At 36.8% G+C, this 20967-nt stretch overlaps 1 protein-coding gene across 2 annotated transcripts in view; it reads right to left on the minus strand.

Annotated features, from left to right (window-relative positions):
• The window catches only part of LOC145246077 (guanine nucleotide-binding protein G(o) subunit alpha-like), a 388154-nt gene that overhangs the window by 104493 nt on the left and 262694 nt on the right, over nucleotides 1–20967 (minus strand). For both annotated transcript variants that reach the window (XM_080107929.1, XM_080107930.1), the window contains exon 3: nucleotides 325–509. In XM_080107929.1, the coding sequence (XP_079964055.1) occupies nucleotides 325–509 (185 nt within the window). The remainder of the gene's footprint in view (nucleotides 1–324; nucleotides 510–20967) is intronic.

Below are 20967 nucleotides of genomic sequence, written 5' to 3' on the forward strand. Positions count from 1 at the left end.
CAGTGGATAGAGACGTTGAATCTTTACGGTTCCAGGTGAGCATTGTCTGAAGATAGCGGTTTCAATCCTATCCAAAGCTGGCCAGAGGCTTACTTGGCCAAAACTTGGTGAGACGACAACAACTATGGAAGGCAGTAATTGCTGAGGATGCAGCTTGGAGATTTGAAGTTTTTATCCCGTCGCGATTACCACCTGATGAAGGCCAGAGGAATAGCTGGCCGAAATGGCGTGAAACAACTAAAAGAGATGAGAATAATAGTCTTCAAAAAAATAAAAATTAAAAAATAAGTTATGCTGAAAAATGTATGAAATTAAAAATCTTACCTTCATATTCCCGTCAACAAAATCAATATTCATTGAGATCATGTGATCAAGTACACGGTGAAGCGCATGCGTTATGTTTTCGAAAATGAACGGCTTGAAGTAACACCTGTCACCCTCGGGGAATCCGTCTCCATACTTCAGTCGCATTTGTTTTATAAACGTGCTTTTTCCTGATCCAGAGCCGCCTGTTGGAGATAAAAGGAACCAGTTGTAATTATAGGGCAGATAACTGTTTGGTGTTAAATAAAATAACATCCGCAGGACCCATGTCTGATCAACAACAACAACAATATCAGTAACAACAACAGCAGCACAATAGCTGTAGAGAAGAGAGATCCGCCATGACAGTTTTGAGAGGTAAATAAGTGTATCTTGCATTACAGCGGCGTCTACTTTACCATTTGCTCTGTAAGTTGTTGAATAAATTTGTCAAATTATCTTTATCCAACCTCCACAGCAGGATGATGTGACGCATCGTCGGGAAAGTATGCGATGAAAAGCAAACAATTTAGAGGAAAAGCACTCTAGCTTGTAAAAAATGACTGGACAGCCCGGTCGGCATTCCCAGATAGAGGCCTATCAAGCGATTAGCATTGAGCTAACCTCTTCTCAAAGAGTGGTGAGGCAAAACCTGAAAGAATTACAGAAGTGCCGAGAGCAGAGGAACCCACTGTACCTCACTTTTATTGATCTTACAAAGGCATTTGACCTAGTTAGCAGGAGCAGCCTCTTCGCACTACTGCAAAAAATAGGATGTCTCCCTCAACTCCTGAGGACATGAAGGAATGATAACCTCTTTCCATAAAGACATGAAGTTCAATGGATCACTTTCGCAATTTTTCCCCATCCTCAGGGCCTTGTTCTTGTCCCAACTCCTTTTGGCACATTTTTCCCCACTTGCTACTATGCGCTTTTAATGAAACTGAAGTTGGCGTCTATATTCGCACAAGAGGAGATGAAAGCCTTTTCCAACCTGGCCCGTCTACACTCCAAAACTAAAGTTTGCATGCCCCTCATCAGGGAAATGCTGTTCGCGGATGATGCAGCGTTACCCCTCCAACGACTCATTGATCGCCTCGTCCATGCTTGCAACGAGTTTGGTCTGACAATAAGCCTAAACCCCCCCCCCAAATATTATGGTTCAAGATGTTAGAAACGTCATCTGCATATCCATTGGCGAGTACATATTAGAGGCTCCGCCACTTCCAACAACCTTTCACTGGATGCTGAGTTTCACACCCGCATCGGGAAAGGAGCAAATAATGGAAAATTGTTATTTAAATGTAACTTTGGAGCATTACTGTAACACAAATACAATAGGAACAAAATAGCCCTTTTGTAATTTGACAACGTGTAATCATTTGGGCATACCTTGAATTCGTCTACAGCAATACTCTGGCGAAAGGGCATCCCACTTCTCTTTAATTTTGGTCCAAAGTTCTTCCAGTACATTTGTGTGAAATTTCATAAAATTCGGTCCAGTCGTTTCAGAATCCATAGGAAACTCTCTCTCATCCATACAAAAAGAAATGGTAATGCTCAACGTTGCCGAGACAAAGCTCGTTTTCTTTAAAAATTACATGAAACCTTACCAACCACCAACAGCTATGGCTAAAGATACATTACCTGAAAGTATTTCGTTCAAGCTCCTTGGCTTAACGTTCACAGGAAACATGAGTTGAAATAGATATATCGAGATCATTGCCAAGGCTGCTGCGAAGAAGGTGGGCTCTCTCTCCTGTGCTAGAAAGTTACTTATGCCTGAACGTATCCTGTACCTCTACAAAGCCACCATTCGCCCATGTATGACGAAATGTTCCATCCCTCTGCCTGTTCTACAAGTATTTTAATGGTGAATGCTCTGACGAACTACAAGCCCCCTCGACGAAAATACCCCCGACAAATCCGACAGGCAGCAAAATCCCACCCCTACACAGTAGAGATTCTTATATGTAGGAAGGCTTCCTACTCTAATAGTTTCTTCCCCAGAACTGCTAGATTTTGGAATTCCTTTCCAGTTTCCTGCTTTCCCAACTGTACTGACATGCAGAAGTTCAAGTGTAATGTTAACAGACATCTTGCCACTCATCTCCCTTCATAATACTCCTGCAAATTATGTCCCCGATAGTAGCCCCCTACTTCAAAGTTGCACTGTGCATTGTTTGGGGTGAAAATTGAATTAAAAAAAGCATAACCCTTCTGCAATTTGACAGCCTGTAATCATTTGGGCATTCCTTGACTTTGTCTATAGCAATACTCCGGTGAAAGGGCATCCCATTTCTCTTTCATTTTTCAGTTTTCCCAGTACATTTGTGCGAAATTTCATAAAAATCGGCCCAGTCGTTTCAAAGTCTATAGGAAACTTTCTCACACATACACACAGACAATGCTCCTTTTATATAATAGTAGAGATGCATACAAACGCTGTATTTTTCTGTTTCTATCTTCTTTCCTTTTCTCTTGCGCCATTTTAAACATGACCTTTTGGGAGTTAAGTGACATTTGTCGATCCTAGAGGGTTTGTCGTTATTGGTTAGGATGAAGATGAGGATGAGGATGAAGATGAGGATGAAGATGAGGATGAGGATACGGTAACGGATTCTGACCCAAATGAGTCAGAGTTTATTTCTGTGACAGGATACGGGCTCTAACATCCTGGTTCCCGTTTTATGGTGGCTAACCTCGTTTGACCTATGACACTATCAATAGGATTACGCAACCAGCATATTACCCGTAAAAATATGATCATTCGTCTATGGATTAACTAATCTTGGTCCTTTTTCTAAAAAAAAAAAAAAAAAACTCTTTTGACTAAAGCATTTTCGTTTCAATTGATTTGCTTTCTTTTTTTGTATACATTATTATTACGGTGCTATTTTCTCTTTTTTTTAACAAGAGGGTTACTGATTATTAAGGCCCAAATGCAACTCGAGGATAAGAGTTAATGGATGTCAGTTGGCCGGTGAGACAACACTATGATGATCGGTAATGATAGAAATTGGGTGGAACTTGATTCTTAAGAGGACGGCGCAACTAGGACTTGTTACATTTAACTTGAGAGCGACGATGTTATAGTCAGTTGGGAAGCGGTTCAGCAGTATTGTGTTCCACGGGCCAGTAGTTCTAGGAAAGAAACTTTGCTCATTGAATTTTTGTTTAGTTTTAGGCACAGATGGAGTTGGAGTTATTGTTGATAGTGTTTGTTGTGAATGTTTTACTGTGCGGGGGTGACCATAGATTGAAGCTCAGTCGAGCATCTACCATGAGCATAATGATAAAGTAGAGGTAGATTCATAACATCTCTTCTGATAGAAAGAGACTGTAAGGAAAAGAACAGGACATTGCTTACTAGATTCGGCTTCTGTGGTAATAAAACTTCTCAACTTCACTTGTAATGTTAGGATGTATAAAGTGTTAACTTTGGTAAAGACCGTCTGTTCCTTCTTCCATCGGATTTTTTCGATTATTGGTATTTATCAAAGACATTCCTATACAACACCTATCTAAGAACACTGCCAGACGCATAAAGTACATTTGTGTGATATTAAAAAAATGGGCCAGCTGTTTCATAAGGAACGGACTCTCACACACACATACAGAGTGTTTATATATATATATATATATATATATATATATATATATATATATAAAATTTTCACCCCATACAAGGCACATTTCCGCTTTGATGTAGGGGGCTACTATCAGGGACAAATTGCAGGGATACTATGTAAAGAGTTGAGCAGCAAGATGTCTGTTCACATTACACGTGAACTTCTGCATATCAGTACAGTTGAGGAAGCAGGAACCCGGAAGGGAATTCCAATGTCTAGCAGTTCTTGGGAAGAAACTATTAGAATAGAAGACTTAATTACATCTAAGGATCGCTATTGTGTAGGGGTGTGATTTTGCTGCTTGTCGGGTTTGTCGGGGTATTTACATTGAGGGGATACAAACGCGTGTTTGCCAGAGCATCCACCATTAAAATACTTGTAGAATAGGCAGTGGGATGGAACATTTCGTCGATGGGACGGACAGAGGTTGAAGCTTAAATGACAGTCGAGGACTTATCAGGTTGGCGACTCTCTTTTAAACTCTGTCCAGGAGTGAGTAACTAGTAGCAAATGCACCAGCCGAAATTTGACAAGAGTGCTCCATACATGGGCGAATGATGGCTTTGTAGAGGTACAGGATACTTTTAGACGTAAGCAACTTTCTAGGACAGTAAAGAGAGCCCACCTTCTTTGCAGCAACTTTGGCAATGTTATCGATATATCTGTTCTGATTCATGTTCCCTGTGAACGTTAAACCGAGAAGTTTGAACAAAGTACTTTCAGGTAATGTATCTTTAGCCATAACTATTGGTGGTTCTAGCAGACATTATTAAATGCAACGGAGACACTTTGCTTTATGATTCTTTTTTTTTTTAATTTTTCGATTTTCCGTATGATCTTTTTATATCATAATCGAAAATGAAAGTTCCATAATTATCACAAACGCTTTCGATTCGACTGCGAATCATCTTCAGGTGTAATTCATAGAGTTTATGAGGGCAAAGTGAATAAGAGCGAAAATGGAAAGTAGAAAAGTGAAAAGTAAAATGCACAATAAATTATATCGAGTGATAGGAGGTTAAAAACCTATAAAGAGTCGATAAAAAGTTTTGTTAAACACTAAGTCGATTAAAAATTTGAAGATGATTAACAGTCGAATCGAAAGCGCTCGTGATAACTATGGAACGTTCATTAATATTTTCGATTTTGATATAAAAAAATTACGGAAAATCGAAAAAATAAAAAAAGAATCATAAAGCGAAGTATCTCCGTTGTATTTAATAGTATTTGCTTGAATGAAAAAGTCTGCTTAAATATACCAATATGTGTGTGTGTGTGTGTGTGTGTGTGTGTGTGTGTGTGTGTGTGTTTTGGCATCAAGTCATTCAAGCACGTCTGATTGAACACGACGGAGTTATTCTTTTACCAATCTTTCGGGATATCTTTTCCATTATAAATTTCGACAGGCATGTTATATAAAATGGCGCCCAAATTCTTCTCCAGCGCTTTCTATAGGTGCATCCGATTATCATCAGGAGAAATTGTTTTCTTTTTCTTTTCCTTTGAGGCTTAGTGTATTTATATATATTTTTTTATTATTGACAATAAAGGAGGGTGCAGGAGGGTTGGGGCGAATTATTTTTATTTTTATAATTTCGATTTTCCTATTTTATAGTTTATTTATTTTGTTTCTTTTTAGTTATTAAATTCTGTTAGTATATATGTCCCGGTGTTAAATGAGATCCAGAAAGCTCGGGAAAAAGAATAACTCCGTCGTATTCAATCAGACGTGCTTGTACATATATATATATATATATATATATATATATATATATATATATATATATATATGTATATATATATATATATGTATATATATATATATATATATATATATATATATTAGTGAAAGTGCCTGTGTGTGTATCTGTGTATCTGTGTACATTTCCCTACGCAATAACTCTGTCAATTTTTAATCTACAGACTCGACATTTGATATACAGGGTACTGAGAGTTGGAAAAATCGATGTGATCAGTTTTTGGCCAGAAATTTAGTGATTAAGGGGTCAAAGCTCAACGATTTGACCTTTGAGAACTCTACCAAACTCATCCGACAATTTTGTGTCTAAACAATTGAAATTTTAGATATAGGTTCCTTGGACATGGATCTATCTTAACTTGATTTGAGCCCAAAACAATAAAATTTAAAGGGGCATAGTAGGGGTCAAAGTTAAAAAAATTAACCTCTACGGTCTCTTCCAAATTACTCAGACAATTTCTGTGTCTAAATATTTGAAATTTTACATAAAGGGTATTCAGAGATAGGGCAAGCTTTTTCATCAGTTTGTGTTGAAAATTTTTAGTTACCAATATATAAATGTATGTATGTATGTCTGTTTGCATGTCTGCCTTAAACTTTCAATAGAGGCGACGGATTTTACCAAGATCAATATCGTTTTAAAGTTTGATCTTTCATACGACAAATATCGAAAAATTGGCTACAAACAATAATATCTTCTCCTTCAACAAGGCCCTTTTCTACAGGAGGGGGTCACTTTTTTCACCGATATTTTAAGTTATCCTCTCCTTTAGATTGTCTAGCCTTAATTTTAAAAAAATGTTGCTTCCGGTTTGGCGGTGGTCGTAACAGCATGAACGTTAGGTTTTACCCCGTTCTTTTCCTCCTTTGCGGTACGGGTTCGAGCCTGCCTTCCTACTACCACTTTTTTTTTTGCTCAACATACACATCCAAACACCCGGGCAACGCCTGGCGCCCATGCTAATATATATATATATATATATATATATATATATATTCACCAATCTAGTCAGAAGTTTTGTAAGAGATAACACACACTTCCTTAGCTCCCTACCACAAACAGTAGACGATGGGACTATACTAGCCACATTCGACGTTAGCAGCCTATATAGCAATATCCCACACAATCTAGGAAAAGAAGCTATCGCATATTGGATTGACAAACATACACAGACTTTACACCCCAGATTCAATAAACAATTCGTGATTGATAGCATCGACATAATCCTCAATAACAACTCCTTCCAATTCAATAAAGACAACTACATCCAAATACTAGGCACAGCAATGGGTACCAAAATGGCACCGACATATGCCACCCTTACACTCGCTTTCCTAGAAGAGACCCTTTATGAAAGGATAGAGCAAAAGTACGGACACAATATAAAAACACTCTTCATAAAATCTTGGAAAAGATACCTAGACGACTGCTTTATCCTCTGGAGAACCTCATGGGGGGATATCAAAGAACTCCACACTTTGCTACAAAATCTACACCAAAAATAAACTTCACACTAGAACAAAGCTCCACAGAACTACCTTTCCTAGACATCCTAGTAACAATAAAAAACAACAACATAATCACAGACATCTACCACAAACCCAAAGACACTCAACAATACCTCCACTTCAAAAGCCACCATCCTAAAAACTGTCTAAAATCAATACCCTACTCCCTAGCACGTAGAGTCTGCACCATAGTAACAGACAGGCACCTCCGTTCAACTAGACTGAATGAACTACAAATAACACTGCGGAAAAGAGGATACCCACTACCACTAATACAGAAAGGTATTGAACTGGCTGAAAAAATTCCGATAGACCAACTAAGAACCCCAAAAGAACACAACAAAGAACAAATTCTAGCATACGTCTCTACACACAACACAAACAACCCAGAACTATTCACACAGATAACAAAAAACCTTATCCTCCTCAATCAGAACGACAAACTAAACAACATACTTAAAACAACAAAAGTAATAAAACGCAAACGCCAACCCAAAAACTAAAAACACATCCTAACTTCCTCAAAACTCGTCCCACATACTACAAAAGGAGTTACAAAATGCAACAAACCGCGATGTGGAGTATGTGACATAATAATAGAAGGTAACACATACACATTCAAAAACCCAGCACAAACATTCAAAATAAAAAAGGATCTAAATTGCACCTCCAGAAATGTAGTATATGCACTAAGATGCACAACATGCAACAAATCCTACATAGCCGCCACCAAAAATTTCAGCAATAGAGTGGCCTTACATAAGAACAACATCAAAATTGCAGATAACAGACACCTCTATGTTTCAAAACACGTACACACATGCAGTGGAAACAGCTTCAAAATAATGCCAATCTTCCAAACAGACAAAAAAAACTTCATCACCAAATTCACTTCTGAACTGAACAGAACCTAATACCATCACACAAAAACATGAAATGCAAGGTACACTCGCATGCACACCATACACATACACATATACACACCCACACATAAATCAGAACCGACACATTAAAACACACATACGTGCGCGCATACAACCACACACAGACATAACACCCCTATCTCTAATACAACACACTGAACAATACCAACCCTACTTAACCTCGAAACCAACAACACTAGGAGACACCTAGAACCATAGTATAATATCTGTTCCAACACCTCGCTCCCTCCTCAGTCAGGGGAGGAGACCCCCCTCATGACTGAAACGACTATCTTCCCTTCTATCATCCCCCTCTCATACCTACACCCCCCAATGTCCCCCTCTGGGGAACAAAATCTTCCCCACACTAGGAACTGATCCTGGGTCTGGCCATACCCACATGGAGAGACAAACCAATAGAAACATTAAAAAATCCCCTATTTTAAATACACCCCTCTTTCTTAACAAACATAATATAAGACTAAAACGAAAAATCACAATACTAAAATCCAAGAATCCAAAAAATAAATATCAAAATAGAATGAAAGCACCCCTACACTTACTTCAGAAGAGCCAGTCCCCCCTCCCCACACATACACATTAATAACGACCTCGGACCACAGCCGCCTTCCTAAGAAAGCAAATAACCCCAAAATACTATAAAACAATATACACATTCCCAAACCAATAAAAGCAAACACACACACACACGTGCACACACACATAAACACACACACACACACACACACACACCCTACCCCACCCTAAAGGAAAAGAAAAACACATTAGCAGAAAGAGATAGCGACTGACTACAGCGAGGTCAAAATCTCCCTGGACAAACCAAATAAAAAAGCAATAAAAATTCAGCATACCAATGTATAATAAACACTTACAAGCCTCCACCCCTTGGAAAAACTTCAAACTAACTACGAAAATCGCCATTTTTACACATTTGAAAATAATTTCTGACGAGGACGCATCAGACCGTCTGAAACGTGCGTAAACGATTTCAATGACTTAAAAACATTATTACAATGATCCAAACATAATTCTCAATGAAAAACCAAGACACGGAATAATAAAATAATGTTAAAAAATACATTGTTGGTGACTACTCCCTTATTTAAATATACATCTTTCTTTCGTTGGAATTTATTAACCCATTTTATATATATATATATATATATATATATATATATATATATATATATATATATATATATCTCCGAGGTTATTGTTTTCCGGAGGTTACGAAACCAATGAAGTTTAGCGAGGTTGATACAAGAGTGCTCAATACTGAAGCAGAGCAGAGTATAATCTTTATTTGTTTTTACATAAGCAGTAATATATTGCTACACAGTCATGAGCATGTTTCGGTCAGCTAGTTATTAGTAACTAGATACATCTTCAGGCGATACAGCATATACGAAAGCAAAGTTTGCAATGAAAATATCAGGTTTTCCTCGTCACAGGGAATTAATATCATAAGGTTCCGTCAAATGTTGTGAAAAATATTATTTGTTTGTATACAGGGTGACTCCCCCCCCAAAAAAAAAACGGGCCCTAACTCTAATTAGGCCCCGTTTCTTAGTGTTTTTTCCGAATGAAATGAAACTTTGGTCATAACTAGTCTATTATATTCAAAACATCACATCAAAACACTAGGTTCTTTGGCCTTTTTTTTCTCCGTTCTACAGCATATGTTCTAGATGGCCTCCATTTAGCTTTTGTTTTTTTGAGGGGTCACTCTGTATAAGGAAGACGCAATAGGGGTGCGAATTTGAGTCTGTGTTTAGATATAGGAATGAATGGAAAAGAGTGAGGGGTAAAAGAGCGAGATAATAGAAGACTAGAAAGAATATATATCATATTTTCACAGCCAGAAAACGTCGCAGCTCACAAGAGCCAAGAAAGCCAACAAACTGGAAGTCCAAGACTCGAGTTTCGCCCTCATCTGGGCGCATTAGTTAGACACATCCTAACTCGGGATTTGAAACCCAAGCATCTTGCATGCTAGGCGAGCACTCTACCAACTGAGAAAAAGCACGCCACACACACAAGCATGCCTATTAACTTACACAGATCAAATAAAATAAGGGACGTGGTCATGCAACCAGCTATAACCCAAGCCAACATCTCACAAGTGGGAATTTTATACCCGTAAGGATGATGTCATCACGATACGCTAACCTAGCGAGCAATCAGTCATAGAATTTTAAAAATGAGAAATAATATATACTTATTTCCACAGCAAGACAACGTCGCAGCTCACGAAAGCCAAGAAAGCCAACAAACCGAAAGACCAAAACTCGCGTTACGCCCTCATTTACTCGATTCTTGGACTTCCAGTTTTCTGGCTTTATTGGCTCTTGTGAACTGCGACGTTCTATGGCCGTGTAATAATTATTCTGAATATATATATATATATATATATATATATATATATATATATATATATATTACAAGGTAGTCACTACTTATCAAGGCCCGGAAGCCACTCGGGGATAAGGGTTATTGTATGTACAGTACGTTAGTGTTGGAGATTTGATATAGTGTCTTACTTAAGGAGGCGGTTCATCAGGAATTTGTTCACATTGGACTTGAAGATATCCAGGTAGTTAGGTGGGAAACAGGCAACTGGAACAGAGTTCCACAGACGTGCATTTCTAAGAAAGAAGCTTTGTTCACGGAATCTACATTTTGATTTTGGCACAGATAAGGAGTGGGGAAAATGTTTGACAGTGGTTTCAGCTAGGTGGGTGTTTTTTCGTGAAAGATTGGCGAGGGGGAGGGATCAGAGATTCGAGTTCAGACGAGTACCTGCTATGGTAGTTACGATAAAACAAAGACAGGCTCGCAACGTCTCTCCTGTGGAGAGAGGTTGCAGGGAAGAGAAAAGGGCATCACCCACTAGGCTACAAAGTCTATTTTGTACTCTGTCAAGGCAGGATAGGCTGTTTTTAGCAGCTCCTGCCCAGATGTGGCAGCAGTACTCCATCCTTGGACGTACTTAGCTTTTATACAGATAGAGAATAGAAAGATCCTACCATTTTTCCAGCGATCTTGGCAACTGACTTGATGTACGTATTCCATTTCAGGTCAGGAGTAAAGGTCAAGCCCAGAAGCTTATCAAAACATGGAGCTTCCCCTAGACGAGAGCCACCCATATCAATTGATGCCAGATGGGGATCAGAGCATTGATGATGTAAAGATAGGAGCTTGGTTTTAGATGCATTAAAAGTAACCAGCCACCTCCTCCCCCACTGTACCATGCGCTCAAGATCAGAGGAGAGAGTATCTGAGAGAACTTTGTCATTTACGGCCTTTGATGTGTTTCCATAGATGGTCGTGTCATCAGCATAAATGTCAACGAATAATTTAAGTATGTGTTTTGGGAGATCATTGATGTAGATCAGGAAGAGAGTTGGACCTAGGATAGACCCCTGAGGGACTCCAGCATTAATATTGATGGCCTCTGATTTCTGCCCATCAACTACTACTCCTATCAGCCTATCGGAGAGAAATAATTTTATGATCGAGAAAACATTTCCAGTTATACCGTAGCTGGAAATCTTGAGAAGTAGGCCCTTATGCCATACCTTATCGAAGGCCTTTGATATGTCAAGAGCAATTGCCCTAGAGAGGAAGCCTTTGTCAAGAGATTCGCTAATCCTATGAGATATAACAGTTAGCACATCTGCTGTAAATCTAGCAGAACGGAAACCATATTGCATGTCACTAAGAAGGTCATTTCTGCTGAGGTGGTTGACTACTTCTCTATTTAATATGAATTCCAGCAGCTTACTCATGACACACAGGAGACTTATTGGTCTGTACTGAGAGGGAGAGGACTTATCACCCGAGTTCTTAAATAAGGGCATACTAATGAGGTTTTCCAGGGTGTTCGGAAGCACTTCTCTTTAAGGCAACGCTTGAAGAGTTTTGTAAGTATGGGGGCAAGTTCTAGTTGAAGCTTTTTCAGCACAATGATTGAAATGCCGTCAGGGCCAGTTGCTTTACTGGAATCAAGGTTCTTGATTAGCTTGGCGACATCACGCACAGATATTTGTATGTTGCAAAGCGTGTTGTCCGTTATAGGAGGAAATATGGTGAGTTGATGGCCTTCGTCGCATAGGGTAGAATTAGCTGCAAAGTTATTGGCAAATAGTTTGGCTTTGTCTGATGCTGACGAGATGACCTCAGGTCCATTGATGATGGTTGGGATAGAACGCATGCTTCTGTTCAGGATCCTGTTTGCTATTTGCCAAAACTGGTGGGAACCAAGCCGCTGCTCAGCTACTTTGAATTTAACAAACTGAGCATATAGCTCTCTTGCATTTTTTATTACTCTTTTGCAGTGGTTGCTGGCAGTCCCGAAGGCAGCTTTAGTCTCACTGCATCTATTACGTTGGTGTGATTTCTGTGCGCGATGGCAGCAGCAGATTCTGGGGAGAACCATGACTGGCTGTTAGGTTTTTGTTGGAATTTTTTTGGATGGTATGAATCGGTCTATGCCTACAATTAACCATTCGGTCAGGCCTGATACTATAGAGGACCCATCTTTTTTAAACAGGGAATACAGTGGTAGATTGGATAGAAGTGTATATATAATTGAATATCTATATTTTCCGATATATATATATATATATATATATATATATATATATTATTCAGAATATGAGATAATATATAATTGTGAGCTGCGACGATGGCTGGCTCTGCAAATAATTGTGTGTAATTATATATATATTTGTTTTTAAATCCCCGAAACAGTGTTTCATGGTAAACAACTGATGATCCCTTAAAAAATAAAAAAATGGGTATTATAGTAAATTTGAGAGTTGATGCAGTGATTGCAGGTGATTAAATGACTTACTGACTAGATGTTTTTTTTAATGAATGATAAAAAATAATTTTTTGTGTGGTTTCAAATGTTAAAAACTTCAAAGACTATATATATATATATATATATATATATATATATATATATTGTATATATATATAGGCAGCATTTTCTCATTTAGACAAATATTATTGAATAGCACGGAATTATTCTGTTTTACAATTTTCCTTTTTATCTTTTCTGAATTTCTGTGTTCTTCTCGAAATTGTATATGTTGGATCCATAATCGCGAGCGCTTTCGACAGAAGTACTTCTATCATCCTCAGGCATATTGTAGAAATAAATGTAGATTGTTTTTTTAATTTACTTATATATACATTTTTTCCTAGTCACGTGGTAATTTGTTACGTTCGGTGGGCGGACTTTTTTATTTTTATTTTTTTATTTATTTTAAACACATTTATATATGCAAACATATATATACATTTTCAAATATTTATCACAAACATTTCAAAACGTTACAGCTGCACTCATGATTAATATTATTTATTTGAGGCTTCTTTATTTTAATGTACACTGCTTCGAGTATTCTTAGCCTATTTACATTTCTCTCACTCTGCAGTACTCTTGTATTTTCTACCATAATTCTTCGAAACATTAAAACAAGGAAGCCTCAAATAAATAATATTAATTATGAGTGTAGCCGGAACGTTTTGAAATGTTTGAAAATGTATATATGTGTTTGTATATATAAATGTGTTTAATATATGTAAAAAAAAAAGGTCCGCCCACCTAACTTGTAACAAATTACCACGTAACTAGGAAAAATATATATATAAGTAAATTAAAAAACAATCTCTATATTTATTTCTACAATACAATTTAGTAACAAATAGTGTATTTCATCATTAGTTACAATTGTTTCAAGACTATTCGGACAAATTCAAACATTATGCCGTTTGAAAATTTTCATAAAAACAGCCTTTCGTCAGACTTATTGAATAAAACCATTTTAACAATTAACAATATGGAATCCATTTCCCTTATAAGGAAAAACATGAGAAAATATTTTACCTAAATCTCATTCTTCCAAAGTTATATATATATATATATATATAGTTAGTAAGTTATAAAATATATATATGGCGATTAAGCTACACTGAATATTCCGCGTTTCATCCACTCTAGGACTCTTCAGGCTTATGCGCCTATAATATATATTATATACACAATCAGAAATAAATTATTGCTGTTCTTTCTTTTGGAACTTGCTATCGAACGGATTTCGAAACGGATAACATTTCAGGTCTGTGGTCATACGCGTTTCACTCTCAACATTTCGATGAATCAAATATATAAATCCGTTGACCCGATATTCGATACGGTCAGTAACAACTTTCGATGAAATAATGCAGATTACAGTCGTCAATACGGTAGCCATGACGACGCTATAAGGGAAACGCATTATCGTAATAAAAAAAGAAAAAAACAATATAAAGAATCAAAGGAAGTTTCGAGTGTATATCGAAACCGTTTTCATCGACAAGGCAAATTAAGGAAAACAAAAAACTTTTCAACAATTTCAAAACGATTTTAGTTTTGAATTTTTTTTTCAAGACTGAAAATTAATGCGAAAATTATTGTCTTCCAAAAGTGAAAATTATTGTCTTTCAAAAAGTGAAAATTATTGTCTTTCAAAAAGTGAAAATTATTGTCTTTCAAAAAGTGAAAATTATTGTCTTTCAAAAAGTGAAAATTATTGTCTTTCAAAAAGTGAAAATTATTGTCTTTCAAAAAGTGAAAATTATTGTCTTTCAAAAAGTGAAAATTATTGTCTTCCAAAAGTGAAAATTATTGTCTTCCAAAAGTGAAAATTATTGTATTCCAAAAGTGAAAATTATTGTATTGAGGAGGAACGATTCCAAAACAATGCCTTATATTTTTTATTCAACCGAGTCCGAGGGCATTGCAAGTTGTATTACTATGAAGGCTGAACTTATGCATACATAATCTAAAATTTCACCACTCTGTTGCAAATATTGACGGCGCGAGACTCTGAGAAAGCAACCCTTGTCATGGAAGTGCGTCAGAAGCAAAGATACGCCATTAATATCTTCCATGCAAAAATTATTGAACCGATCAACATTAACCGGCACCTATCGAACGTTTACAAGGCCGATAGAATTGATTTCAACACAGGAGGTGGGTCCATCGATTTTAGAGTGGTGACAGAGATGTGAGTGACAAAGCACGCTCCGGACTTTTATAACCGTGGTATCAAAAGGGGACCGACAAAAGTGTATTGAGAATGTTGGTGACTATGTAGAAAAATAAATTCTGGAGCGCAAAAGGTCGCTCATTTAAATGGCACCATTCTCCTTTATGTAGCTCTTCAACGTTTAAGTGTATGAATTAAAACGTTGGAGACGTTACTTTTGGAACGACTCTGGTGTATATATATATATATATACACTCGTGAGCAAAAAAACTGGGCCAAACAAAGTTTATACAGTTTATTGCACTAAAAGCTAACTTAAAGGAGGCTAATAACACAGAACAAGACATTTACTTTAAGAAATGCTTAGGATGAAATCGCATTCCCTTTTGATTTCTTTCAAAGATCAATCCTTTTAGACATGCTCTCAACCAAAGTGGAACACTGAAGAGGAGATGCTATTCCATTCGCTTTGCACAGCTTACAACAGTTTGTCATTATTCGAAAAAGTTCTTCCATCCAATGCACGAGATATTATGGACCAAATATTCTCGATTGGGTTTAAATCGGAGCTTTGACTTGGCCAAAATATCATATCAATTAAATTATCAGAAAACCATTTTTTGTGAGTTTAGCAGTGTGTGCAGGGGCATTTTCATGTTGAAAAATAATGTTCTGAGATATTCCCAGCTTCTGGATACTTGGTAACAGTCCTGTTTCTAATAATCGAATGTATTGCGTTGCATTGATTAACTTTTCACATCTAATAAGTTTCCCAACTTCTGCTGCAGTAAAAGTTCCTCATACCATTATTCCTCCATTCCCGTGTTTAACTGTCGTTTTTATGCAACTTGACGAAAATCTTTCTCCAGTTCTTCGATTGCACCGGGAGCATCACTAATAAGACAAAATCTTGATTAATCTGACCAGAAAAAATTCCTGAACCAGTCTGTATCTTTCTCGCCATAACACGAGAAAAATCTTTTTTCTATTGTTGGAAAAAGAATTGCACTTTGTCTTGTGGTGTCAGTTGGTCTGTAAGAGAAAGATTAGAGACATCGGGTTATTTTAAGTGTGTCCCCCTGTGTCTATATCTAATTATATCTATAACAGATATTTGAGCTTATCGCTGACTATTAAAAGATGAAGAAAAAGATTAGATGAATGAAACTCGTAAAAGAGAAGGACGATAACTATTCCACGTATAAAGACCTAGTTTTTTTTTTTAATGTAAAACGTAACACTGTGAACGAAAATCGAAAGCAAAACTCTGAAATATTCAGTTTGAGGTTCTACCAACTTATATATTTGGACTTTCTCGTAAGTAGAACTGAAAAAATTACCTTAACAAAACAATTATAGTTTTGGTGTGACGTCATATATTTATGACGTTTCAAAACATGAATTCAAGCATCTATATATTTATACCGCAGTCCCTTTAACGTATCTACGTACGTGTGTCACAATTTCCACATTATAAATTATTCGATCAGGTGATCTTATTTATTAAAAGTGAGATAGAAGGTGATTACATATTACGAACATTAAATTAGTATATAGATGCGCTAATTTAATGTTCGCAGCAGGCAACCATCCTCCACCCTCTCCTCCAATAAATAGGATCTCCCGATCATCGAGAAGCAATGGAAAAGAAAAGAAAATTAAATAAAGATAAATCATAAATCATGTCAGTTTTGGGCCATACGTGAAACTAAAATATACCTTCTTAGTCTTCTGGCTAGGATCCAAGAGTAGTATCTGTTCTGTTTAAAGATGGTATAATGATATCGTGAGGTTTCCGTTCGCGCCGAATGTCCGTACATTCGAAACATGTCACAGTCTCCTATAAGAATATTGGAGACAAACCGTAATAACCAAATAAATTCTAACACTACATTAACCAGATTACTTAGATAAATACTTTTACAGTTTTAACAAAAGGGCTACAATAATATTGCGGGTTCTCCATTCACGCTGAACATCTACAGAATGCCAAGTAGCAATATATATATATATATATTTTTTTTTTTTACAAAGGAGTCACCTTTTATTAAGACCTGGAGGCCACTCGAGGATAAGGGTTAATGAGTGTACAGTAGACAATGGGAAAATGTCGTAGTAATCGTTAGTAGTGGGAATTTGGTAAATTGGATTACTTAAGGAGACGGCTAATCAAGAATTTGTTTACATTAGACTTGAAGACGACCATATTATAGTCAGTTAAAAAGCAGGAAAACGGAGAAGAGTTCCACAGGTGTGAAGAGGTTGTAGGAGAAGAGAAAAGGCCCCCCCACTAGGCTACGAGGTCTGTTTTGAACTCTCTCAAGGCAGAATAAGGTGCTTCTAGCAGTTCCTGCCCAGATGTGGCAACAGTACTCCATACTTGGACGTACTTGGTTTTTATACAGGTAGAGAATTGCATCTATGGTGAGCTACGATGTTCACTCTTTCGCTGCCGAAAATTCAAGTGCCCCGAGACGTTTTCTGCGCAAGCGGCTAGAGGCGCCCTTTTTCTTTTTACTGAATTGCTCTGGAGGTTCAATGTTTTGATTTTTTTTGACCAATCAGAGAGTTTTCCGGGCTGTCGGAAATTATGTGTCTGGGAGCCGGTGAAAATCTTTAAAAACCTCTGTATTTTCCAAAAAAAGGGCAGTTAACAAAAATTCAGAGATAGTGTTGAAAGATATATATATCACTACTGTCTGCAGCTCAAAACTAACGCGACAACACTATGAACGTAGCAGGCGAGTCGGCTGATAAAACAATGTGGGCGAACACACAGACACAGTAACTAACTTTTGTATTCCCCCTTTTATTATCGCATGCTCATTTTTAATTAATTTTATGTAAATAATTATTTTAAAACTTCCTTAATCTCAACTAATTCCCTCCTTTTGTTCACTCATAAATTAACTATTATTTTCATTGAAATATTTCCTAATAAGTAATAAATCTTTTTTTGTAAATTGAGAGTTAACTGTATTTATTTTGTTGATATATTTTCTACGAAAGAACATCGTAAATTCGACTCTCTGTCTTGCTCTCTTTACTTCTTTTCCCCACAATAATAGTAAAATTAATTAATAAATAATAAACAAAAGTAAGAAAAATTAAAAAAGGCCAAAACTGGCGACCCACCGACGTGATTATTTTGAACACGCAAACATTTCTATAAAAAAAAAAAAAAAGGCTATCTTCTGATGCTTCAAGTAACCAATCTTTTGATGTGAATTTCAATGAAACTAAACAAAATGAAAACCCAAGAAATAATTTCACTACAAATTCACCATGGACCAACAAACAAACAAAAAAACTGCCTTCTAATACTTCAAATAACCAACTTTTGATGTGAATTTCAACAAAAGTAAATAAAAAACTCAAGAAACAATTTCACCAAGGTCGCGAAAAACTATGGAAATTCAACAAAAATAAAAAAAATTTTGTATGAAAACGATAAAACAAATCCTTCTGAATAAAAAAAAAAAAAAAAAAGTTTTTAACATAAAAACCTATCTTCATAACAAAATTATAAAAGACAACATACAGCAAAAGTGTGAATAACAAAAGGGAAAACTAAAATGGCAGAAAACGAAGTCGACATGGCAGCAGAACAAGATAAACCAGTGCAGTCAATTGCGATGAAAACTCCGGCATTTATTGATTCAAATGTACTAGCTTGGTTTTCAATAATGGAAGCCCAGTTCAGTATTATGAACATTAAGCAACCAAGACAAAAATTTTATCATATTCTCGCGTCACTACCAACGGATATAGTTGGAAAATTACAAAACAGCATACTGGAATCAAAAGACTTTGATAAGTTAAAAGATGCTGTGATTAATCAGTATGAAAAATCAAAGCCTGAAATGCTGGACAAACTAATGTCATCTTCAATCATGACAGGACGTCCTTCGATTTATTTGAACGAACTCATGTCGTTAGCAGGTAGAATTGGTGTTGGAGAAGACATTGTCCGACATAAGTTCATCCAAGCCCTACCTCATTCGATCAAACCCGTGGTAGCAGCACAAATTGATCTCGATATGGAAAGACTTGGAAAAATGTCCGATGACCTGTTGTTATATTTTAATAGACAGGAAGCCGCGCAAATACAACAGATATCATGGAACCAAAACCATCGTAACCAGAGTGATGACGGATCTCAAAGAAAAAGTAATCCGTCACAAAAATCATATAATTGTCCAAATGGAGTTCGTCCTTTTAACAAGGATTAGAGACCCAAAATCTGCCGTTCACATCTATATTTTGCCGAACGTGCAAAATATTGCAAACCATGGTGTAAATGGCCAGACAAACGGAATGTACAAATGCAACCCAGTTCTCGTCCTGCCTCCCCTGCTTTTAGTAAAACATCGGAAAACTAACCCGGCGAAGCGTGATAGCTTACACATCTTCGCCGCTTCTTGAAGTAGCCGCACGGTTAAGAGCTATAAAATTGAATTTTGTTGTGGATACGGGAGCTGCAATATCTGTAATCCCAAGAAAATATATAAGCGGTATAGTTATATACCCAACAAACATCTCAATTGTGTCAGCTAACGGTCAGAACATTGAATGTTCCGGTCAAGCAGTATTAAACCTGGCACTTCATAACTTGAGGCGTGATTTCACTTGGACCTTTCTCATTGCAGAAACTACCAGACCTCTCCTAGGTTATGATTTTCTGAATCATTTTGGATTAATAGTTGATTGCACAAATAACAAATTGATTGATCAAACAACCAAAAGATATTCAAACGCACAGCCATCACCAATACTTATGAACATTGCTTTATGCTCGGATAACGTTGCCGACACAACAGTTCACACAATTTCGCAAAAATATCCCAACTTAATTTTTCCACATCGCGATTCCAATGCAACAAAACCTAAAGTGTTTCATAGAATTGAAACTGGCAGTAACCCTCCATCTTTCTCTAAAACGAGGCAGTTATCAGCCCAGAAATACAACATAGCAAAAGAGGAATTCAGGAAACTCCAGAATGCCGGAATTATATCCCCCTCTAAATCAGAGTGGAGTTCGGCCTTGCACATGGTGAATAAATCTGATGGGACTTATAGACCTGTAGGTGACTACAGGTTACTAAACACTATAACAAAACCCGATCGATACCAAGTGCCAAACATAAATTCCTTGTCATCAAAACTGCACGGTAAGAAAGTTTTTCAAAAATTGATTTATCTTCTGCTTATCACCAAGTACCAGTCCATCCGGATGATGTATGCAAAACAGCCATCACAACACCCTTCGGTTTATATGAGTATAATTACATGCCTTTCGGTTTGCGGAACGCATCTAGTACTTTCCAAAGGATGATGGACAATATTTTCCGCGACATCGATTGTATTTTTATATACATCGATGATATTCTTATTTTCTCAAATAGTGAAGAAGAGCATTCCAAACACCTCGATACTGTTTTACAGAAACTCAGTGAGTACGACCTTAAAATTTCCCTTTCTAAATGTATTTTCAATGTTTTTCAACTTGAATTTTTGGGATTTCACATATCTGTTGATGGTCTTAAGCCAAGTGACAAGAAAATCCGCGAATTAAATGAATTTCCTCAACCAAACGATTCAAAATCACTGCGTCGATTCCTTGGCATGGCAAATTTTTACAGAAAATTAGTTCCAAATTTCAGTGAAATCAGTTTACCACTCACCGAGTGTATTCGGTTGAATCAGAAATCTAAGAAAATAGATTTTACAAAGAAGGAAGTTGAATCCTTTGAAAGGATAAAAACAAGTTTATCAGGTGT

Source organism: Euprymna scolopes, chromosome 23 (assembly GCF_053919585.1).
Source record: "Euprymna scolopes isolate OS-2025 chromosome 23, ASM5391958v1, whole genome shotgun sequence".
Classification (NCBI taxonomy): Eukaryota; Metazoa; Mollusca; class Cephalopoda; order Sepiida; family Sepiolidae; genus Euprymna; species Euprymna scolopes.